Genomic DNA, 27,003 nt, shown 5'->3' with positions numbered 1-27,003 from the left:
GACCATTTTTTTTACTATTTTTGTTGTTTTTTTTTTGGGGGGGGGTTGTTTTTTTGTATAGAAACAGACAATTGAAGGCAGAAAAAGACCAAGTGGTCCATCAAGTCTGCCCATTTTTTAATTATTTTTGTTGTTTTTTTTTGGGGGGGGGGGTTGTTTTTTTGTATAGAAACAGACAAGTGATAGCAGAAAAACCATCAAGTGGTCTATCGAGTCTGCCCGTTTTTTTAATAATTTTTTTTTTTTTTTTTTTTTGGGGGGGTTGTTTTATGTATAGAAACACAGAAAAGTGATGGCAGACAAAGACCATGTGGTCTATCGAGTCTGCCCATTTTTTAAATTTTTTTTTTTGGTTTTGGGGGGGGTTGTTTTTTTATTTTATAGAAACACAGAAAAGTGATGGCAGACAAAGACCAAGTGGTCCATCAAGTCTGCCCATTTTTTTAATTATTTTTGTTGTTTTTTGGGGTTTATTAAATTTTTTGGGGGGGTTGTTTTATGTATAGAAACACAGAAAAGCGATGGCAGAAAAAGACCAAGTGGTCTATCAAGTCTGCCCATTTTTTTTATTATTTTTGTTGTTTTTTGGGGGGGGGGGTTGTTTTTTTGTATAGAAACAGACAATTGAAGGCAGAAAAAGACCAAGTGGTCCATCAAGTCTGCCTATTTTTGTTTTTTGGGGGTTTTTGTTTTGGGGGGGGGGGGTTGTTTCTTTGTGTAGAAACAGACAAGTGATGGCAGAAAACCCATCAAGTGGTCTATCGAGTCTGCCCGTTTTTTTAATTATTTTTGTTGTTTTGGGGGTTTATTTAATTTTTTGGGGGGCTTGTTTTATGTACAGAAACACAGAAAAGCGATGGCAGAAAAAGACCAAGTGGTCCATCAAGTCTGCCCATTTTTTAAATTATTTTTGTTGTTTTTTGAGGGGGGGGTTGTTTTATGTATAGAAACACAGAAAAGTGATGGCAGACAAAGACCAAGTGGTCCATCAAGTCTGACCATTTTTTTAATTATTTTTGTTGTTTTTTTTTTTGGGGGGGGGGTTGTTTTTTTGTATAGAAACAGACAATTGAAGGCAGAAAAAGACCAAGTGGTCCATCAAGTCTGCCTATTTTTGGGGGGGGGGTTGTTTCTTTGTGTAGAAACAGACAAGTGATGGCAGAAAAACCATCAAGTGGTCTATCGAGTCTGCCCGTTTTTTTAATTATTTTTGTTGTTTTATGGGGTTTTTTTGTTTTTTGGGGGGGTTGTTTTATGTATAGAAACACAGAAAATTGATGGCAGAAAAAGACCATGTGGTCCATGAAGTCTGCCCATTTTTTTTATTTTTGTTGTTTTTTTTTGGGGGGGGGGTTGTTGTATTTTTTATAGAAACAGACATGTGATGGCAGAAAAAGACCAGGTGGTCCACCAAGTCTGCCCATTTTTTAAAAATTTTTATTTTTTTTTTTGGGGGGGGGGGGTTGTTTTTTTTGTATAGAAACAGACAAGTGATGGCAGAAGAAGACTGAGTGGTCCATCAAGTCTGCCTATTTTTTTTATTATTTTTGTTTTTTTGGTAAGGGGGGGGTTGTTTTTATGAATAGAAACATAGAAAATTGATGGCAGAAAAAGACCGAATGGTCCATCGAGTCTGCTCGTTTTGTTTTTGTTCGTTTTTTTTTTTTTTCGGGGGGGGGGGGGTTGGGATTTGTATAGAAACATAGCAAAGTGATGGCAGAAGAAGAAGACTGAGCGGTCCATCAAGTCTGACCATTTTTTAAATTATTTTTGTTGTCCTTTGGGGGGTTTTGTTTGGGGGGGGGGGTTGGTTTTTTTGTATAGAAACATAGACAAGTGATGGCAGAAAAAGACCGAGTGGTCTACCCGCTTTTTTTTTTCTAATTATTGTAAACAAGACGCCCCTGAATGTTGCACATGTGACTTGTGTGCGACTTTGTACAGCAGAACCAACTATCCTCTGTCAAAGCCAAAGTGGTTCTCATCCGAAGTCGCGATAAGTCGCACTGCAACGATCGCAGGATTATGAAGTCGCAGAAGTGTGAATGGACCCTTACTAACAGATGTGGCTGTGTTTTCTCCCTGCCTCGCCTTGCAGGGAGAAAAAGCACACAGCCCCATAGCTGCTCCGTGTACAGAGCTCTGTGTTGTGAGTAAACACAGAGCTCTGTGCTGTGATTCGTGAAGCCGATCACCAGGTCCCGCCTGTAAATCATTGGCTGGTACCTGCTAACCGACTTGTGCCGTAGCGAATGACGCCTCCTACCTGGAAAATGCTGGATCGCGAACATGTATGTGATCCAGCGCAGCGGAGGCCCCACCCCCCCCCCGCCGCAAGAAAAAGGCGGTGAGCAGTCCGCATGTGGTTAAATGAACACATGGCAGTATATGTGCACAACCAGGAGAGGACTGACAACTCATGGGGCCCCAGGGCAATAGGGGATCATGGGGCCCCGTGTCCTCGGCCACACTCAAACCACACCCAAAAAAGCCTATGAAAGGTACCAGGGGCATCTCATGGGGCCCCCTAGAGACCCCGGGCTCCAAAATGGTCAGTCCGCCCCTGTGCACAACACGCAATAACAACATGCCAATATAAAACAAGCTGTGCGGTCAAGCAATTTTTATTTTTGCGCAGGAGGCGTATTCTTGCGTCTCCACGGTTACAGACGACTCACCTGTGGCTCCCATTGCAGATTTGGGGACTTTGTAAGAACAACACCTCGAGCAGAAGCTGTTTCCACAGTTATTGCAGCAGCGCTGTAAAGGAAGGGAGGAGGAGACGTAAAAAGAGAGAACTGAGCCCAACATTTACCTCCCAGTTTCAACGTAATTCGGTAACTTCATTCCACGTACATAACATGCATGGAGTAAAATATCTGCAGAACACAGCCATGAATAGAAAAGCCTGTCCCCTGCCAGCACGATGCAGACGTGGCCCCTTGTACTCTGTGCGGAAGCTGTGGTCTCTCTGCAGAGGTCCAGTGCACCCCCCTGACAAAGCTCATCAGGATTGAGCAGGAGTTTGCTGATTGGAGAACTCTGACCCAGCAGGGGGCGTGGCGGAGAGGCCGCTGCTTCCACCCAGAAAGCGAGAGGTCCCGCTCTACAGCTGCTGGCAGAGAACAGCCTTTTCTACTTAAGCTGTGACTTTATCCGGCCTGATGTAAGGGGGGGCTCTGATGGATGCCCTGATGTAAGGGGAGACTGTTATGGGGACCCTGATGTAGGGAACTCTGATGTAAGAGGGGACCCCTGACATAAGGGGAGGGACTCTGATGGGGATCCTGACATAAGGGCAAAATTTGAAGGTAACCCTGACCTAAGGGGGAATATTATGGGGACCCTGACATAAACTCTGACATAAGGGGGACTCTGATGGGGATCCTGACATAAAAGGAGGCTCTGATGGGGATCCCAACATAAAAAGGAAGACCATTATGCAGACCCTGACATAAAGAACTCTGATGTAAGTGGGGGCTCTGATGGGGTCCCTGATGTAAGGGTGGAATATTAAGGGAACTCTGACAAGGGAAGCTCTGACATAAGGGGGACTCTGGTGGGTGCACTGATGTAAGGGGGGAATATTATGGGGACACGTACATAAGAAACTCTGATGTAAGGGGGAAGTCTGATAGGGACCCCAACATAAGTCGACTCTGATGGGGACCCCAGCATACAGGGAGGGCTCTGATGGGGTGCTTGACAAAAGGGGGGATGATGATGAGTGCCCTGATGTGAGAGGAATATTATGGGGACCCTGACATAAGAAACTCCGACATAAGGGGGGACTCTGATAGGGACCCTGATATAAGGGGGAATGTGATGGGGACTATTATGCAGACCTGACATAAGGAACTCTGATGTAAGTGGGGACTCTGATTGGGACCACAAAATAAAGGGAACTCTAATGGGGACCCAACATAAGAGGAGACTCTGATGGAGACCCTGGGATAAGGGGGACTATTATGCAGACCCTGACCTAAGGAACTCTGATGTAAATGGGGAGTCTGATAGGGACCCCAACATAAGAGAGGACTCTGATGGGGACCCTGACATAAGATACTCTGATGTAAGTGGGGACTCTGATGGGGACCCTGACCTAAGGGGGGATCCTGATGGGTGCCGTGATGTAAAGGGGATGTTTTAATGCAGACCCTGACATATGGATCTCTGACATAAGGGGGGACACTGATGGGGTCCCTGATGTAAGGGGGGACTCTGATGGGTGCCCTGATGAAAGGGTGGCATATAATAGGGACCAAGAAACTATGACATAAGTGGGGACCCTGGTGTAAGGGGGACTATCATGCAAACCCTGACATAAGGGGGGACTCTGATGAGGACCCCTAAGGGAGACTCTGATGGGAACCCGGACATAAGAGGGGACACTGATGGGGACCTCGACATAAGGGGGGACCATTATGCAGACCCTAACATAAGGAACTCTGATGTAAGTGGGGGCTCTGATGGGTCCCTGATTTAAGGGTGGAATATTAGTGTCCCTAATGATTGATGGGGACCCAGATATAAGGTGGGGCTCCATTGGGGTCCCTAATGTAAGGGGAAGCCCTGATGGCGTCCCTATGTTTTGGCACTGATGGGGACCCCGACATAAGGGGGAGCACCATAGGGGTCCCTGATGCATGGAGACCCCTGGAGTAGACTTCTGGCAGGATACTGAGCATGCTCCTGTCCTAGACATGATGTAATGAAGGGACGTACCCTCTTCTTCAGCAGGATGGAGAAGGGAGCATTGCAGCCATAACAGTTACCTGGAACAGAAGAGAGAAATACAAATCAGTGAGATAAAGGAACAGAGGAGCCACGCCTGACACCTTACAGGTTCTGTTGTCAGGAGGAACATCGTCTTGTTGGAGGAACACACAGCATACTCCTCCAATGATTGCATACATTGACACAGGTAAAAGCATTCCTATATGAAGTCCCCCCCCCCATGAGTGGGTCCTTGGTTCGGTGACGTCACAGGTCCTCTTTGCCCTCCATCAGTGGACAGATCCTACATATTGCAGCTTTCTCTTATGAGTCCGGAATGGGGAGGAGGGCGGGGTCTTGACATCCTAGGCTCACAGGAAGTAGACTGAATGACACCCGCTCCCGGAAGAGGATTGGTGCTGCTGGATGGGCGGGTGCAGGGGTCAGCACCAGTTCCTATCGGGAAATCCAACTTTCGTCTTTTTCAGCCACGCTGGAGTTGGGTTTGAAGGCTCACCTGTGTCTATTGACAAAGCCAGACCTGACGTATCTCACTGCAGAGAGGTTTGGATTCAAACTCATTAAAACGTACAGCTAGCACGAGTACCTGGAGGTCTCCTGGTATTAGCTTCCTGTAATCCCCTGTACAGGCCAGGAAAGGGTCACATAAACTCTCCTACATGGCCCAATCCTGTCCTCCTAAGGCTAGGCCCACAGCTACAGCGAAGGAAATGCGTATTTACTCCCCTGCTGATGCTGAATGTTCGCCCCTCACAAAGAAATGATCGGTCTAAAAATCGAATGTTCGGTGTATTGTAACAGTGAGAGACAGAATACAACAGATTCAGAAGAAATGCGTCTACTTTGTGGCCAATCCCTTGTTGGCAATCACAGAGGTCAGACGTTAACTGGAGTTGGCCCCCAGGTTCGCACACATCTCAGGAGGGATTTTGGCCCACTCCTCTTGGCAGATCCTCTCCAATTCATTAAGGTTTGCTGGCTGACGTTTGGCAACTCGAACTTTCAGCTCCTCCACAGATTTTCAATCGGATGAAGGTCTGGAGACTGGCTAGGCCACTCCAGGACCTTAATGTGCTTCTTCTTGAGCCGCTCCTTTGTTGCCTTGGCCGTGTGTTTTGGGTCATTGTCATGCTGGAACACCCATCCACCACCCATTTTCAATGCCCTGGCTGAGGGAAGAAGGTTCTCACCCAAGATTTGATGGTACATTGTCCCGTCCATCGTCCCTTTGATGCGGTGCAGTTGTCCTGTCCCCTTAGCAGAAAAATACCCCCAAAGCAGAATGTTTCCACCACCATGTTTCACAGTTGGGATGGTGTTCTTGGGGTCATAGGCAGCATTCCTCCTCCTCCAAACACGGCGAGTTGATGCCAAAGAGCTGGATTTTGGTCTCCTCTGACCACAACACTTCCCTCCAGTCCTCCTCTGCATCATTCAGATGTTCAGTGGCAGACTTCAGACGGGCCTGGACATGTGCTTTCTTGAGCAGAGGGACCTTGCGGGCACTGCAGGATTTCAGTCCTTGTCGGCGTAGTGTGTTACCAATTGTTTTCTTGGTGACTGTGGTCCCAGCTGCCTGGAGATCATTGACAAGATCCTCACGTGTAGTTCTGGGATGATTCCTCACTGTTCTCATGATCATTGACACTCCACGAGGTGAGATCTTGCATGGTGCACCAGACCTAGGGAGACTGACACTTGTTTTGTGTTTCTTCCATTTGTGAATGATTGCACCAACTGTTGTCACCTTCTCACCAAGCTGCTTGGCCATAGTTTGGTAGCCCAGTCCAGCCTTGTGTAGGTCTACCATCTTGTCCCTGACATCCTTGGACAGCTCTTTGGTCTTTGCCATGGTGGAGAGTTTGGAATCTGATGGTTTGATGGCTCCTGTGGACAGGTGTCTTTTATACAGGTAACACAATGAGATTAGCAGCACTCCCTTTAAGAGACTGCTTCTAATCTCAGCTTGTTACCTGTATGAGAGACACCTGGGAGCCAGAAATCCTGCTGAATGATAGGGGATCAAATCCTTCTTTCCCTCATGAACATGCAGATCCGTCATCATTTGTTAGACGCATTTCTGCTGAATTTGTTGTTGTATTCTGTCTCTCAGTGTTACACCGAACATTCCATTGTTAGACCGATCATTTCTGTGTGAGGGGCGAACATTCCATTGTTAGACCGATCATTTCTGTGTGAGGGGCCAACATTCCATTGTTAGACCGATCATTTCTGTGTGAGGGGCGAACATTCACCATCAGCAGAGGAGCAAATACACATTTCCTTCACTGTATGCAGGGGGCATCCATGGATGCTTATGGGCAGCACTGTGGCCGTCTACGTGGGCAGCAAGAGGTTAAGAATTCCAAAGAAGAATTTTTCGGTGATGTCGCTCCTTCTACCCCAAGACTATCAGAGTGACAAGTGTGAAAATATTTGGTCTAGAAAAGAAAATATGACATCAGTTCTCCTTGGAATGTGTCATTTACAGGCTCCCTATCTGGCATTCTTCACGATTCTCGGCAGGTTGACAGGCCTTTGCCTTATACCAGCCCCCCCACCCCCCACCACCTCCAAGCCAGATATTCCACAGGAATCTTTGGAGAACAGAAGTCTTTTAAGAGAGACAGCTCTGCAAAGGCATCGAACGTGAATGGTGATATACTGCAAACTTTGGGGAACAGAAAGGTGATGAATGCAGAATGAAGCAGGCAGCGGTTCTGAAGGTAAACAGTAAAGGTGGTGATGTAAAGCCATTGACAGGCAAAGAGGCACGGCCAACGCAAATCTATACATTTCGGAGGGGGTAGATGTATTATTTTAGGTGTTCCGAGACTGGCCTTGAAACACAAACTTGGGTCATGTCATTACAAAAACACACCTTGGGTTTAGTTTTCATCGGTTGGTAGAGCGGTCGTCATGGCTCAGCATGGAATCAGCCACTATGATGTCATATTTATCAGTAGGCAGGTTCAAGAATGGGCTCATGGCTTCATAGTAACAAGGAGAAAAACAAAAATTCCATTGTAATGTTTTATTAAACCCTCAACATGAAATCTGATATATAGCAGAAAGGGACTTCGCATGTTTGTGTTTCTCTTCCTGCAGTCGAACACTTTTTTTGCAATCTTCGTTTGAGGCTTCTCTGCGTTGAGGGCTATGGGGGCTCCACCTGAGTGCCTGTCATGGCCTCGAAGTTGAAGGAGTGAACATGGCTCCATAACAGCGACTACCATAAGTAGGTCATTGAGGATATCTTCTCCTTTCCGTGTTGAGGGTGCCTCCACCTGACAGAAGCATGCATGGAAGGGTGGCTTTATGGGATTCTGGACGGCCATGGAGCCACCCTTGCTTGCACGCTACTGCCTATGACTGGCACACAAGTGCCTTCTTCTCATGGCTCTAGGGATGAGGTGTTTGAGGTGCGCACTACAACCCTTGAAGGGCGAGGATGCACAGTTTTATCATAGGCGAAGTAAAGCCAACATAGGATGGGGGATAACCGACATGAGCAGTCATGTGACCACTACAGTGTGCGCTCACAGCCTCGAAGTTGAAGAAGTGAATATTGCTCCATAACAGCGACTACCAAAAGTAGGTCACTGAGGATATTTTCTCCTTTCCATGTTGGGGGTGCCTCCACCTACATGCCTGTCATAGGTAGAAGCATGCATGGAAGGGTGGTTTTATGGGATTCTGGATGGCCATGGAGCCACCCTTGCTTGCACGCTTCTGCCTATGACTGGCACACAAGTGCCTTCTTCTCATGGCTCTAGGGATGAGGTGCACACTACAACCCTTGAAGGGTGAGGATGCACTGTTTTATCTTGAAGTGAAGTAAAGCCAATGTAGGATGGGGGACAAAGCACAACCAACGTGAGTGGTCAAGTGACCACTACAGTGTGTGCTCACAGCTTCCAAGTTGAAGGATTGAACATAGCTCCATAACAGCGACTACCATAAGCAGGTCATTGAGTATATCTTCTCCTTTCTGTGTTGTGGGTGCCTCCATGGTGGCTCCACCTATGTGCCTGTCATAGGTAGAAGCATGCATGGAAGGGTGGCTTTATAGGATTTCGGACGGCTATGGAGCCACTCTTGCTTGCACGCTACTGCCTATGACTGGCACACAAGTGCCTTCTTCTCATGGCTCTAGGGATGAGGTGGTTGAGGTGCACACTACAACCCTTGAAGGGCAAGGATGCAGTTTTATCATAATGCGAAGGAAAGCCAATGTAGGATGGAGGACAAAGCACAATCGATGTGAGCGGTCATGTGACCACTACAGTGTTGCGCTCATAGCGTCGAAGTTGAAGGAGTAAATATAGCTCCATAACAGCAACTACCCAGTGGTTGGAAAGGTGGTGGAGTTGGTTTGCTTCTATCCCCACTGAGCACCTTTCAAGTCCTCCATAACCCTCCCACTATCATTCTCTTCTTTTGAGACTCACTGCATCCGGCTGTTTCTCCCATTTCTCTGAGGATTGCAGTGATCTATCAGCCTCCTGTACCTGTGTCTCGCTTTCTTGATGATTTCTCCACCTGGCTACCCTACTTTCTCTCCTCTGAACTACCCACTATCATTCTTGGAGATTTTAACATCCCCATTAATGTCAACAACCCAGCTGCATCCCAACTCTTCAACCTAACCTCATCTTTTGCATTAGCACAATGTATACAGTCCTCCACTCACTTTGATGGACACAGTCCTCCACTCACTCTGATGGACACAGTCCTCCACTCACTCTGATGGACACAGTCCTCCACTCACTCTGATGGACACAGTCCTCCACTCACTCTGATGGACACAGTCCTCCACTCACTCTGATGGACACAGTCCTCCACTCACTCTGATGGACACAGTCCTCCATGGTCCTCCACTCCCTCTGATGGGAATACATTAGACCTTGTTTTCTCCCATTGTTGCACTCCCTACAACCTCACAAACACCCCCTTTCCTCTCTCTGATCACAATCTCATCACCTTCACGGTGTCCTCGTCTTCAATCACCTCTCTCTCCAAGCAGCAAACAATTACCCGCAGAAACCTTCACAACTTGAACCCTGCTCCTTTCCACTCTGCAACTGACCAACTCTATGACAATATCTCTCCACTGTCCTGGCTACTGCTGTCAACAGTTGGTTTTCATCCGCATTAGACTCGCTTGCTTCTCTAACAACACGAAGCATCAGTCCCTGACCATTACAACCTTGGCAGACTGACCACACCAGAAATCTTTAACGACACAGTCGTGCACTGGAGTGATTGTGGCGTAAAACCAAATCTCAGCAAGCATTCACCCGATATAAATCTGCTTTCTTAACATACAATTCCTCCCTTCATGTTACCAAACAAGACGACTTTGTCATTCTTATTAATACCTTGTCATACAGTCCTCGTCATCTCTTCTCTACTTTCTCCACCTCCACCCAGTACCTCACTCACTGCTTACGAGATTGCAAATAATTTCAAAAACAAGATTGACGCAATTCGTAGGGGCATCTCCACTGCACAGACATCCATCCTACTTAGCATACCTTATACTACACCTCCCTCAACACTTTCCTCTTCTGACCTTGCTACTACTGAAGAGGTCATGAAGGTTTTCTCAGAAGCCCGTCTCACTACCTGCCCCCTGGATCTTGTCCCCTCACAACTAGTACGGTCACCCTCTTCTTCCATCCTATGCTCCCTCACTCACATCTTCAATCTCTCCCTCTCTAATGGTGTCTTCCCCTCCCCTCTAAAGCATGCGCACATCACTCCCATACCTAAAAAGCCCTCCCTGGACCCCACCAACCTGAACAACTTAACACCCATCTCCCTGCTGCCATTCACCTCTAAACTCCTTGAACACTTAGTCTACAATCGCCTGAGCTCCCACCTCACCGACAACAACCTTCTTGACCCTTTACAGTCTGGCTTTCGCTCACTACACTCCACTGACACTGCCCTACTAAACCTCACTAATGATCTACTAACTGATAAAACCAATGGCCACTACTCCATACTCATCCCATCCAATGGCCACTACTCCGTACTCATCCCAACCAATGGCCACTACTCCGTACTCATCCCAACCAATGGCCACTACTCCGTACTCATCCCAACCAATGGCCACTACTCCGTACTCATCCCAACCAATGGCCACTACTCCGTACTCATCCCAACCAATGGCCACTACTCCGTACTCATCCCAACCAATGGCCACTACTCCGTACTCATCCCAACCAATGGCCACTACTCCGTACTCATCCCAACCAATGGCCACTACTCCATACTCATCCCAACCAATGGCCACTACTCCGTACTCATCCCAACCAATGGCCACTACTCCGTACTCATCCCAACCAATGGCCACTACTCCGTACTCATCCCAACCAATGGCCACTACTCCGTACTCATCCCAACCAATGGCCACTACTCCATACTTTTACTACTTGACCTCTCTTGGCCCCCGAGACTCTGCTTTCTCCTACCTATCGCAGCGCTCCTTCAGCGTTACCTATAACTCTGGCTCCTCCTCTCCACTCCCTCTTTCTGTAGGGGTCCCTCAAGATTCTGTAGGTTTGACACAAGCATACTGGCACACTATTATTATTATACAGGATTTATGCCGCCCTACTAAACCTCACTAATGATCTACTAACTGATAAAACCAATGGCTACTACTCCGTACTCATCCCAACCAATGGCCACTACTCCGTACTCATCCCAACCAATGGCCACTACTCCGTACTCATCCCAACCAATGGCCACTACTCCGTACTCATCCCAACCAATGGCCACTACTCCGTACTCATCCCAACCAATGGCCACTACTCCGTACTCATCCCAACCAATGGCCACTACTCCGTACTCATCCCAACCAATGGCCACTACTCCGTACTCATCCCAACCAATGGCCACTACTCCGTACTCATCCCAACCAATGGCCACTACTCCATACTAATCCCAACCAATGGCCACTACTCCGTACTCATCCCAACCAATGGCCACTACTCCGTACTCATCCCAACCAATGGCCACTACTCCGTACTCATCCCAACCAATGGCCACTACTCCGTACTCATCCCAACCAATGGCCACTACTCCGTACTCATCCCAACCAATGGCCACTACTCCGTACTCATCCCAACCAATGGCCACTACTCCGTACTCATCCCAACCAATGGCCACTACTCCATACTAATCCCAACCAATGGCCACTACTCCATACTCATCCCAACCAATGGGCACTACTCCACACTTACTACTTGACCGCTCTTGGCCCCCGAGACTCTGCTATCTCCTACCTATCGCAGCGCTCCTTCAGCGTTACCTATAAATCTGGCTCCTCCTCTCCACTCCCTCTTTCTGTAGGGGTCCCTCAAGATTCTGTAGGTTTGACACAAGCATACTGGCACACTATTATTATTATACAAGATTTATGGCACCAAGTACAGGTGTGCCTCGGTTTACGAATGCCTCGGTTAACGTAATTTTCGGTTTACGAATGAAAATCCATTGAGAATAATGCCTCAGTTTACGAATTTGTTTCGCAATACGAAGTGTATGTCGGTGCTGATTTTTAAATGCAATTGCTGTCTTTTTTTTTCCTTCACTATAGCTCGCAGGATTAGCTGTCACTTTCCCCACAGTTAAAGAAAACTTTTTTTTCTTTTAACTCGGGGAAATAAACTAAAAGAAAACTCTCTCTCTTTTAGCTGGCGGGAAAGTGACAGCTGAACTTCTGGGCTGTAGTGAAGAAAAAAAAAACACAGCAACATAATAAAAAAACTAGCACCATAATAAATAAAAAAAATACGGCGCGGGGTCCCCCCTCCCATCCATACCAAGCGCTTCGGGTCTGGTATGGATTTTGAGAATTCCCATGCCAAAATGTTTTTAAAAAATGGCGTAGGGGTCCCCCCCCCTAATCTATACCAGACCCTTATTCTCAACATAGGGGGAGTGCTGATGGGGACAAGGGACTCTTCCCCACAACCCTGGCCGGTGGTTGTGGGGGTCTGCGGGCATGGGGCTTATCGGAATCTGGAAGCCTCCTTTAACAAGGGGGCCCCCAAATCCCCCCCCATGTGAATGAGTATGGGGTACATGGTCCTGATACTCCTTCACAAAAAACAAAAAATGTAGTGTGAATAAAGACAGGACACGGTCTTTAACAAGTCCTTTATTAAAAGAAAAAACTAAAAGAATGTCCCCTGCAGTAGATCCAACGTTAATCACGATGCCCACCTCCAACCCAAAAAAAAAAAAAAAAAAAGGTCCCGTTCCCGACGATGGCTGCCAGCCTTCTGCCCCTGAGCTGGTTTGACAGTTCTTAAATAGGTGGGGGGCAGGGGCGGGCCCACCCCATGACATCATGCATGTGACCCCACACCATGTGACATTAATGGGGTGGGGTCACTCGGTTGATGTCCACAGGTGGGCCTGCCCCTTAGATATTTAAGAACTGTCAAGCCAGCTCAGAGACAGAGGGGTGGCAGCCATCGTCGGGAACGGGACTTTTTTTTTTTTTTTTTCCATTTTTTGGGTCGGCGTTGGGCATCGTGATTGACGTTGGATCTACTCCGGGGGACATTATTTTAGTTTTTTCTTTTAATAAAGAACTTGTCAAAGACCGTGTCTTGTCTTTTTTCACACTAAACTTTTTGTTTTTTGTGAATGTGTACCCCATACTCATTCACATGGGGGGGGCGGGATCTGGGGATTGCGATAAGCCCCCTGCCCGCAGATCCCTACAACCACCGGCCAGTGTTGTGGGGAAGAGGCCCTTGTCCCAATCAGCATGGTGACAAGGTGCTTTGAGGGGGGCATGTGGCCTGGTATGGTTCAGGAGGGGGGGGCGCTCGCTCGCCCCCCCCCCCCCCCTTTTCCTGACCTCCCGGGCTGCATGCTCAGACAAGAGTCCGGTATGGGTTTTGGGGGGGGACCCCCACGCCATTTTTTTTTTACATTTTGGCGTGGGAGTCCCCCTCAAAATCCATACCAGACCTGAAGGGCTTGGCATGGATGGGAACCCCACGCCGATTTTTAAAAATTATTTTTTTTAATTGCCGGCATTTCTTTTACACTCAGCCGCTGACAGCTGAAACATTAACACATGGTTGTCACTACTAAAATACTAAAATAAAATAATGACTTGATAAAATAACTCATGCGGTATTTTAGTAGTGTTTACTTTTTCCTGACCTCTGGAACGGATTATTTGGTTTTCAATGCATTCCTATGGCAAACGGCGTTTCGGTTTATGAATTTTTCGCTGTACGAAAAGTCCCGCAGAACGAATTAAATTTGTAAACCGAGGTATTACTGTACTTATATAGCGCCGTCAATTTACGCAGCACTTTACATATATATATTGTACATTCACATCAGTCCCCACCCCCGAGGAGCATACAATCTAAGGTCCCTAACCAGGGGCGGACTGACCATTTGGAAACTCGGGCACTGCCGAGGGCTCGGGGTCAGTAGGGGGCCCCATGAGATGCCCTTGGTACCTTTTTCATAGTCTTTTTTGAGTTTGGGCAAGGACACAGGGGCCCCATGATCCCCTATTGCCCGGGGGCCCCATGAGTTGTCAGTCCCTAACTCACAGTTATACATACACATACTAGGGACAGTTTAGAGAGGAGCCGATTCACCTCCCAGCAGGTCTTTGGAGTTGAGCCTGACATGACTCTAAATCTACACCGTCGTCCCCGTAGAATTATCCGGACGTAGAGCCATAGTGGTGTCGTGCGTTGGACCGGTCCCACCACCGCTGTTCGCTGTCCTCTTAGTACGCGTGATACATTCTGTTGGAAATCTGGCCCTACAGCCCCCCGCCGCCTCGTTTGGCCGGTCGGGATCTCTGAGGTCGGATTAGTCTATCTTGAAGTTTATATTCGTTGGCTGATGCAGAAAATACTCGAACATCTTTTTTCCATTATAGGCAGCACAGCCACAGCGATCATGTGTGAGCGGAGAGGAGGACAAACATAACTCATACCTGAAGTCTTACACCCCCCCCCCCCCCCAGCACTCGGCATGTTGTAAAATTGTTACTCCTATAAATTTTCAGGTTTTTACTTTTACGCCGCTTTGATTTAGAGCTCAGCGGCCCGCGGTGGGGATCAGGCCAAAGCAGCCCATTATGAAGTAGCGCGGAGGCCGCAGGTGGCCAATTTCACCGTCCGTCTGCAGAAGAAAGCAAAAGCTACAAATTACTTTCTCCGTTTAGGATTTCAGTCTGACCCGATCTTTCCGGGAGCGCACAGTTATGCTCGGAGGGTTTCAAACTAAAGAGGAAAAAAAAAAGGAAATTAAAATAGATTTTTGTAAAAGTTGGAGTATGAGGAGCAATTCCGTTCGATGAAAGCAAACCAATCGATGAGCGATCGATGAGGTCCGCAGCAGTGTGCCAAAAGCAGACGCCATGGAGGAAAAAGGTGGAAAAACAGCGCTGGGCCCAAAGGGTCATCCCACTGGTATTGCTCTCTTGTTGAGGTAATTCAGGGGTCTTGAATTAACATTTATGGAGGTCCAGCTGGTAAAATGTTCTGACAGCAGAGGTCCGAATCTCATGTCTGTGCTACAGCACTTCACAGCCCCCTTTTACATCACAGCCCCCTTTTACATCACAGCCCCCTTTTACATCACAGCCCCCCCTTCCCCGTACATCAGTGTCTTCAGCCTACCCTTCACATGATGGCACCCTCTTTACATCACTGTCCTCAGCTCCCCCCTTCACATTACAACCCCCCCTTTAAATGTCTACAGTCCCACTTTACATCAAAGACCCCTTTATATGACAGTCCCCTAATTAAAACAGTCCAACATTGTCCTCATTTCCCCTTCACAGCGCCCCCTTTACACATCAACAGGTGCTCTTTACACATCATATTGCCCCCATACCACATCAGGCCCCTGTTACATCATCACCATGCCCCCTTTACACATCACAGTGCCCCCTTTACACATCACCAGGTGCCTTTTACACATCGTATTACCCCCTTAACACATCATCAGACCCCCGTTACATCATCAGGCCCCCTGTTACATCATCAGCATGCCCCCTTTACACATCACAGTGCCCCCTTTACATACACATCACAGTGCCCCCTTAACACATCAGGCCCCCTTTACATAATCAGCACGCCCCTTTACACATCACCGTGCCCCCTTTACACATCAGGCCCCCTTTGCATAATCAACCCCCTTCTTTACACATCACCGTGACCCATTAACACATCAGGCCCCCTTTATACATCACCGTGCCCCTTTAACACATCACCGTGCTCCCTTAACACATCAGGCCCTTTACATAATCAGCGCGCCCCCTTTACACATCACCATGCCCCCTTTACATACACATCACCGTGTCCCCTTTACACATCAGGACCCCTTTACACATCAGGACCCCTTTACATACACATCACCGTGCCCCCTTTACACATCAGGACCCCTTTGCATAATCAACCCCCTTCTTTACACATCAAAGTGCCACATTTACACATCAGGCCCTTTACATAATCAGCGCGCCCCCTTTACACATCACTGTCACCCCTTAACACATCAGGCCCCCTTTACATAATCAGCGCGCCCTCTTTACACATCGTATTGCCCCCTTAACACATCACAGTGCCAACTTTACATCATCAGCGCGCCCCCTTTACACATCACAGTGCCCCCTTAACACATCGGGCCCCCTTTAATCATCAGTGAGCCCTCTTTACACATCGTATTGCCCCCTTATTCAATTCAGCAGCTGGTTTGCACATTCTCTACATTATCATGCCAATTCCAGCATCTTCCTCAGACAGCTAGCCTTCAGTCAGGACACCTCGGCCTTCAGAATGACCAGTGAAGCCTACAGGGTCAGAGACTTCCAGCCTTGGTTTCCCTATAGTGCCTATTACAGGAGCCATAGGAATAGCAGGACTACGCTCATTGTAGTTAACAGATCTGGAGGATCCGAGGAAGGGCCAGGATAAGGGGTTGGCAACAGGGCGGACTGACCATTTGGAAACTAGGGCCCGGGGTCAGTAGGGGGCCCCATGAGATGCCCCTGGTACCTTTTTCATAGGCTTTTTTGAGTTTTCACATCTTCAATCTCTCCCTCTCCTCCGGCACTTTCACTTCCCCTCTGATACATGCACACATCACCCCCATACTTAAAAAGCCCTCCCTGGACCCCAATGACCCGAACAACCTCAGACCCATCTCCCTGCTCCCATTTACATCTAAACTCCTCGAGCGCCTCGTCTACGCCCGCCTATGCTCTCACCTCAACGACAACAACCTCCTCGATCCCCTACAGTCCGGCTTCCGCCCCCTACACTCCACCGAAACTGCCTTACTCAAACTCTCAAACGACCTGCTAACCGCCAAAGCTAATGGCCACTATTCAGTGCTCCTACTCCTTGTCCTCTCTGCGGCCTTCCACACAGTCCACCACCCCCTCCTCAAAAAACTACACTCCCTCGGCCTCAGAGATTCTGCTCTCTCCTGGCTCTCATCCTACCTGTCACAACGCTCTTTCAGTGTTACCTATAATGCTACCACCTCCCCCTCACTCCCCCTCTCTGTTGGGGTCCCTCAAGGCTCTGTCCTCGGGCCCCTTCTCTTCTCCATCTACACCTCCTCCCTTGGCCAACTCATACACTCTCATGGCTTCAACTACCACCTCTATGCCGACGACACACAAATCTATCTCTCAACCCCCCACCTCACCCCCTCGGTCTCCGCCCGAATCACACACCTGTTGAGCGACATATCAGACTGGATGTCGCTCCACTTCCTTAAACTGAACCTCTCCAAAACCGAGTTTCTTGTCTTCCCCCCAGCCCGGACACCACCCCCCATTGACTTCTCCATCATGTCCAACAACGCCACCATCAAACCCGCCCTGCAGGCCAGAGTACTTGGTGTCATTCTGGACTCCAACCTATCCTTCCAGCCCCAAGTCCAATCTTTAACAAACTCGTGCAGACTCCGCCTCCGCAACATGCAGACTCCACCTCCGCAACATCGCCAAAATCCGCACGTTCCTAACCCAGAAACCACTAAACAGCTCATCCACTCCCTCATCATATCACGTCTCGACTACTGCAACTCCCTCCTCACTGGCCTGCCTCGCCGCTGGCTATCCCCGCTTCAGTCCATCCTGAATATGGCTACCAGACTCATTCACCTTTCCAACCGCTCCGTTTCCGCCACCCCTCTCTGCCAATCCCTCCACTGGCCTCCACTCAGTGTCCTCCACCCCCCTCTGCCAATCCCTCCACTGGCCTCCACTCAGTGTCCTCCACCCCCCTCTGCCAATCCCTCCACTGGCTTCCGATTGCGCAACGGATCAAATTCAAAATCCTAACACTGACGTACAAAGCCGTCCACCATACTGCCCCGAACTACATCACTGACCTAATATCCAAGTACCACCCAACACGCACACTCCGCTCCTCACAAGACCTCCTTCTCTCTAGTTCCCTGGTCTCCTCCTCGCATGCCCGCCTCCAGGACTTCTCCAGGGTGTCACCCATCCTCTGGAACTCCCTGCCACAACCCATCAGATTATCACCTACTCTCCTCTCCTTTAGGCGCACCCTGAAAACCCATCTCTTCAGGGAAGCCTACACCACCCCCTGCTAACTTGACCGACCTCCTCCACTCCTCCTACCACTCCATCCCCCACAGCTATCTCCTCCTGTGCCACCATCCCCTCCCTCCTAGATTGTAAGCTCGAAAGAGCAGGGCCCTCGATCCCCTCATGTTTTGCATTGTATTGTTGTTGTTCTGTCACATGTTCTGTCCCCCTTTGTAATGTACAGCGCTGATCGAACTATTGGCGCTTTATAAATACTGTTTAATAATAATAAAAAGGGCCAGGATAAGGGGTTGGAAACAGGGCGGACTGACCATTTGGAAACTAGGGCCCGGGGTCAGTAGGGGGCCCCATGAGATGCCCCTGGTACCTTTTTCATAGGCTTTTTTGAGTTTTGGCAAGGACACAGGGGCCCCATGATCCCCTATTGGCTGGGGGCCCCATGAATTGTCAGTCTGCCCCTGGGTTGGCAGGAGAGGCAGCTGCCCTGGGCACAGCAGAGCAAGTGGACAGAGAATAGACACAGGTCAGTAAACCCATTCTACCGCACACGTTAACCGTGGGGGAGGGGGCACAGTTCTGCATCCATGCCCTGGACGCTAGATGAACATGTCCTGGTACTGTTCCTAGGGTTTGGCTAGCATGGCAGAGGTTCAATACACCATATACAAAGGGCTAGACCAGAAGCCAAGGTAACAGTATGGAGAAAGATAGGAAAGGTTTTGAGTCACCAGCAGCTGTTCAGAACCTGTGCTTTGTCAAAGCAAAAGCTTCTCAATGTGCCTGGCCTTCACCAGAGCTCCGGATGGTGGAGTTGGAGCATATGCATCAGGAGAACTCCCAAACTCTGATCCTCAGTATTGCCCTCTTTGACCACAAAGGTCGGCAGGCTGGATGTATCCAAGAGCCACAGGGTGAAGTAGCCAAAGACAACAGATACAGGACATAATTCAGGAGAAGCACGAGTAACTACAAAGACAAGAAAGGTGTAATGCAAGACGAGAAGCAGTGACCAACGGCCAACAACACACTGCAGAGCTAACACTATAGAACAGCCTTGTTCAACCAGGGTGCCTTCCGGGGTTTTCAGGGGTGCCTTGGCAAAATGCCTATGAATTGCTCCAAAATTGCATAAAAGCCAGTGGGTAGGTGAACACTGCTGTTTGGGTTACACAAAGCCACAGATTTTCATTGTGCATCATCACAACCTTCCATCCACCAGCATCCTAACAACCAAAGATGTCATTGGTTGATAAGGAAGATATTGAGCACCTGCACTGCATCCTTATTTATCCCTCCCCTGTCCCTCTCCATCATCACTGGGGTCACATTAGCTCAGGAGTCTCCAAGCTTTCTAAACAAAGGGCCAATTTACTGTCCTTCAGACTTTTTTTTTTGGGAGGGGGGGGGGGGTCTGGACTGCGGCCATTGGGAGTACATAATCTCCCGGTGTCAGTTGGAGTAAACAATGCCTCATCTTTGGTGTGAGTGGGAGGAACATCACCCCATTGGAGAAATTGTACCCTATCATTGTTGTCATTACACCCCTATTGTTGGTGTCATTGGGAGCAATTGTGTCCCATCATTGGTAGGAATTGTGCTCCATCATTAGGGTCATTGGGAAGAATTCTTCCACGTTGTTGGTGTCATTGGGAGGAACTGTTACCCATCATTAGTGTCTGTGGGGGGGGGGATTATGCCCTTTTGTTTTTAGTGGATGAAAAGTGCCCCAAGGGCCAGATAACAGCAAGGAAAGGTCCACAGCAGACCCCTTGGCTGACATTTGAAGAGCAGGAGGCCACTACATTAGCTGAATGAGGGAAGAGAAACACGGCAATACTAGTCAGTATCAGTGTACAAAGGTGTATCTGCTTTGGAAGAATAAACCACCTCTAACGTTGGCTGTCCTACAGATTACGGATGTTGGAGTGTAAAAATATTAGTTTTGGTTTTTTACATTTTAGAATGGGGTGCCTTGAGCCTTTGCAGAATGTTAAGAGGTTGCTTGACTGAAAAAAGTTTGAGAAACACTGCTATAGAGGAAACCCAAGCAAGAGGCAAGAACAAAAGGACGCACACGGGGGCAGGTTGAGAAATACGAGATGGAAGGATAAGTAACTAGGGTCTGCAAACAGAAGGAGAAGATGTACAAAACAAATACTAGCCAGAGAGGATATGGAGCATGACAAGAGACAAGGCAAAACCAGTAATGCACAAAGACAGGTGCATGGAGGACAATGCAATCAGTGGACTAGAATATAGCTGGAGATCAAAAGCCAAGGTTACACTGACAAACAGAAATGCTCCCACAGTAATAGCAGAGGTATAAATAACCAGGAGGCTGCCAGAACAATATAGACAGGAGCACACAACATAGTAGGAGCATTGATATATAGGTGCAAAGACAAAACGATAAAAACAAGCACTACAACAAAAGCCCGGGGAAGAAGAGAAGCACAAAACAAACAACCCTTGCAACCAAGGCAAGGCTGAGCCATCACCAGCATCTCCATACCTTCCCTCCCGGCAATAAGCAATGCACATACTCAGAAAGGGATAAGCCACTTGGCCACCAGGTCTTTGGAATCATACTTCTGGAGATGCTATATGAAGTAATAAATTCATAGCCAAGCTCAGGTTTGCACCCAGGGCATATACAGTACACAAGGCCACTTTTGCCATCACCAGCATCTCCATACCTTCCCTCACAAAAAAAGCAAAGCATCGCTATACATACTCAGAAGTGGGTTGGGACTTGGCCACCAGGTCTTTGGACCCATACTTCTAGAAACACTAAATGAAGCAATAAACTCAAGACCAAGCTCAGGTTTACATTCAGGGCATATTCAGCACACAAGGTCACTTATGTACATGTGATCAGGCTATGGTAATCATAATGCAGCAATAATAATTTATATACTAGCACCCTTGCAAGCCATGTCTTGTGTTAGAGGCTAAATGAAGACTAGGTATCGGTTGCAACAAGGCTTGCTAATGAAGCACCATCCTTGCAGTAGCTGCTGATTTTACCTGTTCTTCCCCAATGAGCACAGTGGTCTCCTGTTCACACAAGCAAAAGTCCATTCATACTGGCTCCAATTAACAGTCTAGGGGATTTCTTTTTAAGGTGTATTGCTTGAAGAAACTTTTAACAGGAGGGGTGGGGTAGGGGGAGCAGCAGTTACAGCATGGGACACTTCAAAACTGGTGACCAGTCCGAGACCCTACAGCTGAAGCCCATTGGGCAAAATTTTGGGCGTCTGGTTGCCTTGAGAAAATACGCAACCATCGGTACCCAGTGCAGTGTCCAGCACACAATCTCAGGGATCAATTTAAGGACGCTACTTACAAGTCCCCAGGACAGCTGCCTCCTTCCAGCTTGCTCCACACACTACACAGAGAGTGAGATGGCACCTCTCAGGACCAAGTCCATGGTGGTGAGGTTCTGCAATCAGCTCTTGAGCAAAGTCCATTCAGGTCCTCCGTCTTGGTACCTCTGAGGACTCTAGAGCAGTTGTTTGGTCGTTGGACTGCCGGAAAAAACAGCAGCTCCTACACCGCTGGAACCCAGCTCTCCAGTGGTTCAGACTATTTATCACCTTTCCTGCCCCCTTCTGGACACTCCTCTCCAGAGATTGACTGGAGAATGAAAAATATTCATAATGGCTATTTACATCTCCTTTAAGCACTAGAAGCTTCTTCCAGATATGAGAAGCAATCAAACTTCTGGCCTAGCCATTTTTGTGACATCTCCCCAGACTTTGGGATGGGTGCGGGGGATGTCAGGTGGGATTTCAGTCATGGACTCTTTTCTTTTTCTGTCCTTTCTCTATACTTTTCTTTGTCAGGCCAGTGTGGATCTGCTATACTCCCTAGTGTTCCCTGTTACTATGGGCCCCCCTCCTGTTTTGGGCATCTTAACAGTAGCAATCTCGCCTGGACCCCAGAATATGCCTTGTTTTTAACCATCTACTACTGGGGGACCCATTAATGTTACTACTACAGTCATTCTCAAGCTCTCATTTGCAAGTTGTTTGGTATACCAGACACTACAGTCTTCTTGGAGATATTTTGTGTGTCTGTATTGCTTTTTCATTGTGGTACTCAAACCATATTATTCAAACTCCCAGCCTATGAGACCCTAAATAGACTAGAACAAAAGAACACTGATCCCTTTACGGCAGGTGCAGCCAAAAACCAAATTTACCTAGCATCCTACTCTAGAAGGGTGCTAAACTAACATTGCTGGCTGATGCTAAACATCCTATTGGAATGCTCAGAAACGCGTCGCATTTTGATGACGTCAGACGCCACATGTGCTGATCCCGGACATCTTGGAGACTCTGCCAGGCTTCACCATCTATGCAGCATATGCACAGCACCATCTGCTGGCAGACACCTTGGAGATTCCACCAGGCTTACCATCCATGTTACACATGCACAGCACCACCTGCTGGCGGACTCAATCGATCTCCTCTCTGGATCAGTCACACAACTACATCTGGCTACAGACGTCTCACCCTCTTACCCATGAGCCAGCTTTTAAATTCTAAGATGTGAATTACTACTTATCCTTCTATTAAATACATTCACAGTACACACTTGGAGGCGCTGTGTTTCTTTGTTTTCCCTTCTGCAGAGTCATACGTCGCTCCTACGCAGCTTGCCCTTAGTGCCTACTGGACTACCTTCACCCCTGCCCATTTGGAACTCATCAAACATACATGGACTGCCACACCATGCGCCTGTTATCCCTTTTGTATGGATGTTCCACCAGCCTATGAGTGCTTCCATTCATAATGGCCCTTCCCACCAAACTCCATGGCTGTCAGTCAAAGTAGCTCCTAGAGTATCCTTTCAGGAAATTTCTATATTTTGATTGCAGACTATGAGGATATTTTACATATAAATTTGTATTTTCTTCCTTTAGGCCACCCTATGATAGTAGCAGTCACAGGCTCCTTGGATAAAAAAAAAAATAAACTTCTGGAAATGCTAGTAGCCTGGCTGTCAGGTTGATCTAATAACATCAGTGTTTTCATAGTCAATGACCCAGCAAGTCTGCATGCTAAAGGGGAGTTCTCTGTTCTTTTCAACAGCCATATGGCCACCAACACTCCCACCTGCACACACCAAAGGATTTAGCCACTATAAAGGTTAGCACTGCTGGTGTCTTGAGCAGTTTAGTGCAGCAAGGCACAGCATGCTTCAGCTGGCCAGATTGCAAAGCCATCGTGCCCAGAGCTGTTATGGTCCTCATCTGCTAGCTGCTTTCGAACAGTGTACACTCCATTGTGGTGGGGAGAAGAAGAGAGAGGATGTGGTGGAGGTATTGGTTAGGGGGAAGCAGAAGCACCGCCAGCACCCAAATATTTTTTTTTCCCCCAGAGTGAGCAAAAAAAGTGCATGTGAACACACAAAAAAGTGCACTAGAGTGTATCATATGGTCCCCTCCCAAAGATGAAGGGTCCTCCCATGACCAGCCCGAGGGCAAGAAACTCCTGACAGGGGCAAGCCACTCTGGTCCACCTAACCAGAAGGCTCAGTGGACCCCTAACCTTGTGATCAGCCGAAGCTGACCATGGTGTACTAGGTGAGGGGTTCTTCCAAAGAGAGACTTTAAGGCAGGGGAGGAAGGAACCTAAGGGCCAAACATTCTCCCACTAGACTTCAGGTTAGGCCTGAATACCCAAATCCAACCATTCTGTGAGTAAAAAATAAATAAAAACACAAAAGTGCCATGGTATACTTGAATAAAAAAGTACCAATGTGCAAAACAATGGCTAGACCATGTGACCTGGTAAGAAAAATTGCCCTGGTCTTGGCCTGAAGGCCTAGCCCATGAGGCTCAGTGCAGAAAAAAAAAAACCTGTAGTACTGTATCCTTGTGCTTGTACTTACAGTGGGGTCCCAAACCTATAGTGATATCACAAGCACCCCCAGGGTCAGCACTCCCACCAGGCACAGCCAACGCAAGCTCTCTGCCTACCCAGCCCCTAGTCAGAGAAAAAAACAGCCCCATTCCTACCAGAAAAACATTAGCACTTCGTGAGAGCCTGCCTACAACCTGCACCAGGTCAGATTCAACCTGGGAGGAAAGGATCCCACCCATTGAACCAACCTTATTACATTGGGAATTAATAAACCAGCATCCCCAACTGAGAAGGGGTGCCAACATTCTTAAAAACTGAAAAGAACAGATGCAAGATTTGATCTTAGCCAAAAGGCTGACAAGTCCTCAAACCTTTGATCCGTGTGCAGCAAACTGCAAGGATACTACTGAGGGGTTTTAAAAAAGACTGGTCATCCAACTCATAGAAGATGGGTGAGGTGATCAGTTCCCATGACAGTAAATAGATACCCTCTGACCAAAAAGGGCCATAGATAGATCGAAATTTGGCCGTTTCAGAAAGAACCAGCCAAATTTTGATCTATCTATGGGCAGGCTGGTTGTACATAAGTCGACCTGCACTGCTGATGAGTGTATGCTGACTGAGGGGAAGCCTCCCTGTTGTCGGAATACAATAGCTTTGTACATGTGGATGAGGGAATCAACTGGTTGAACAAAAGAAAATGAATCATGAGGGAAGCCTCCCTGTTGTCAGAATACAATAGCTTTGTACATGTGGATGAGGGAATCAACTGGTTGAACGAAAGAAAATGAATCATGAGGGGAAGCCTCCTTGTTGTCAGAATGCAATAGCTTTGTACATGTGGATGAGGGAATCAACTGGTTGAACAAAAGAAAATGAATCATGAGGGGAAGCCTCCTTGTTGTCAGAATGCAATAGCTTTGTACATGTGGATGAGGGAATCAACTGGTTGAATGAAAGAAAATGAATCATGTATGGCCAGCCTATGGCCAGAAGGCAGCCTATGGATAATCATTATGAGGCACAGGGACCATCTACACAAAAACGAAACACAAAATTCTAAAAGAAACATAATTAGCAGATGAGCGCTGCTAACTAAGGAGTTATCAATGGAAACTGAGACAGAATTTCTAGAAATTACATTGTTTACAACACGATTGCCTTTGTAAATATAAAAAGGAACAATTGCCATCCCTGGTTCATTTAGTAAAAGGAGTGGAAAATATTATATATATATATATATATATATATATATATATACACACACACACACACACATACACACACATACACTGTATATATATATTGAAAGTGTAGGTAGAACAGACGTGTTCCAGATGTCACGGCTATTGCCATGTATATAATTGACGTTATTTATTTTCTGAATCCCAAAATTAGTATAATTTATAAAGATCACCTGTTTCCTCTGAGCTATTATTTAAACAGGTGCCGTTAATTGGTTGATAGAACGTACAATGTGTACACACACCGCTAATTTGAAACTAATTATGTTTGCTAAATCTGAAACGTAATCCTCGCACACATCTCTTTAAAGATTGTCATTTGTACAAGCCACTAAAAAGTAAAAGTTTACACTATATCCCAGGATTTTAAATATTAAGCAGACAAAAAAAAAACAGCCAGGGTTTCTGCAGTGGTTGCTAGGGGTTTCTTGAGCTGTAGCTGTCCAATAACCTTCAACAGAGCCAGTGGCATGGCACCAATGGTCTTTTTAACTGTCTGTAAGGGTGGCATTCTGACCATCAATGGAAGGAGCCGTTCTTCACACTGACCTCCAATGTAAGGGACATTCTTCCCACTGACCCCCAAAGTAAGGGACATTCTTCCCACTGACCCCCAATGTAAGGAACATTCTTCCCACTGACCCCCAATGTAAGGGACATTCTTCCCACTGACCCCCCCAATGTAAGGGACATTCTTCCCACTGATCCCCAATGTAAGGGACATTCTTCCCACTGATCACCAATGTAAGGGACATTCTTCCCACTGACCCCCAATGTAAGGGACATTCTTCCCACTGACCCCCAATGTAAGGGACATTCTTCCCACTGACCCCCAATGTAAGGGACATTCTTCCCACTAACCCCCAATGTAAGGGACATTCTTCCCACTGACCCCCACTGTACGAAGCCATTCTTTCCACTGACCTTCAATGTAAGGGACATTCTTTCCACTGACCCCCACTGTACGGAGCCATTCTTTCCACTGACCTTCAATGTAAGGGACATTCTTCCCACTGACCCCCAATGTAAGGGATATTCTTCCCACTGACCACCAATGTAAGGAGCATTCTTCCCACTGACCCCCAATGTAAGGGACATTCTTCCCACTGACCACCAATGTAAGGAGCATTCTTCCCACTGACCCCCAATGTAAGGGACATTCTTCCCACTGACCCCCAATGTAAGGGACATTCTTCCCACTGACCCCCAATGTAAGGGACATTCTTCCCACTGACCCCCAATGTAAGGGACATTCTTCCCACTGACCCCCAATGTAAGGGACATTCTTCCCACTGGCCACTAATGTAAGGAACATTCTTTCCACTGATCACCAATGTAAGGGACATTCTTCCCACTGACCACCAATGTAAGGAACATTCTTCCCACTGACCCCCAATGTAAGGAACATTCTTCCCACTGATCACCAATGTAAGGAACATTCTTCCCACTGATCACCAATGTAAGGGACATTCTTCCCACTGACCCCCAATGTAAGGGACATTCTTCCCACTGACCCCCAATGTAAGGGACATTCTTCCCACTGACCACCAATGTAAGGAAC

At 47.5% G+C, this 27,003-nt stretch overlaps 1 protein-coding gene across 5 annotated transcripts in view; it reads right to left on the bottom strand.

The window, feature by feature from the left end:
* ZFYVE27 (zinc finger FYVE-type containing 27) overlaps positions 1-27,003 on the bottom strand; it is a 145,949-nt gene that overhangs the window by 7,561 nt on the left and 111,385 nt on the right. For all 5 annotated transcript variants that reach the window (XM_089659622.1, XM_089659623.1, XM_089659624.1 and 2 more), the window contains 2 exons: positions 4,726-4,775; positions 2,679-2,760 (listed from right to left, as the gene is read on the bottom strand). In XM_089659622.1, the coding sequence (XP_089515748.1) occupies positions 2,679-2,760; positions 4,726-4,775 (132 nt within the window). The remainder of the gene's footprint in view (positions 1-2,678; positions 2,761-4,725; positions 4,776-27,003) is intronic.

Source organism: Staurois parvus, unplaced genomic scaffold, assembly GCF_062004578.1.
Source record: "Staurois parvus isolate SC_StPar_1 unplaced genomic scaffold, SC_StPar_1.0 ptg001175l, whole genome shotgun sequence".
In the NCBI taxonomy this organism is placed as follows: domain Eukaryota; kingdom Metazoa; phylum Chordata; class Amphibia; order Anura; family Ranidae; genus Staurois; species Staurois parvus.
This window is presented reverse-complemented; position numbering and strand designations above follow the sequence as displayed.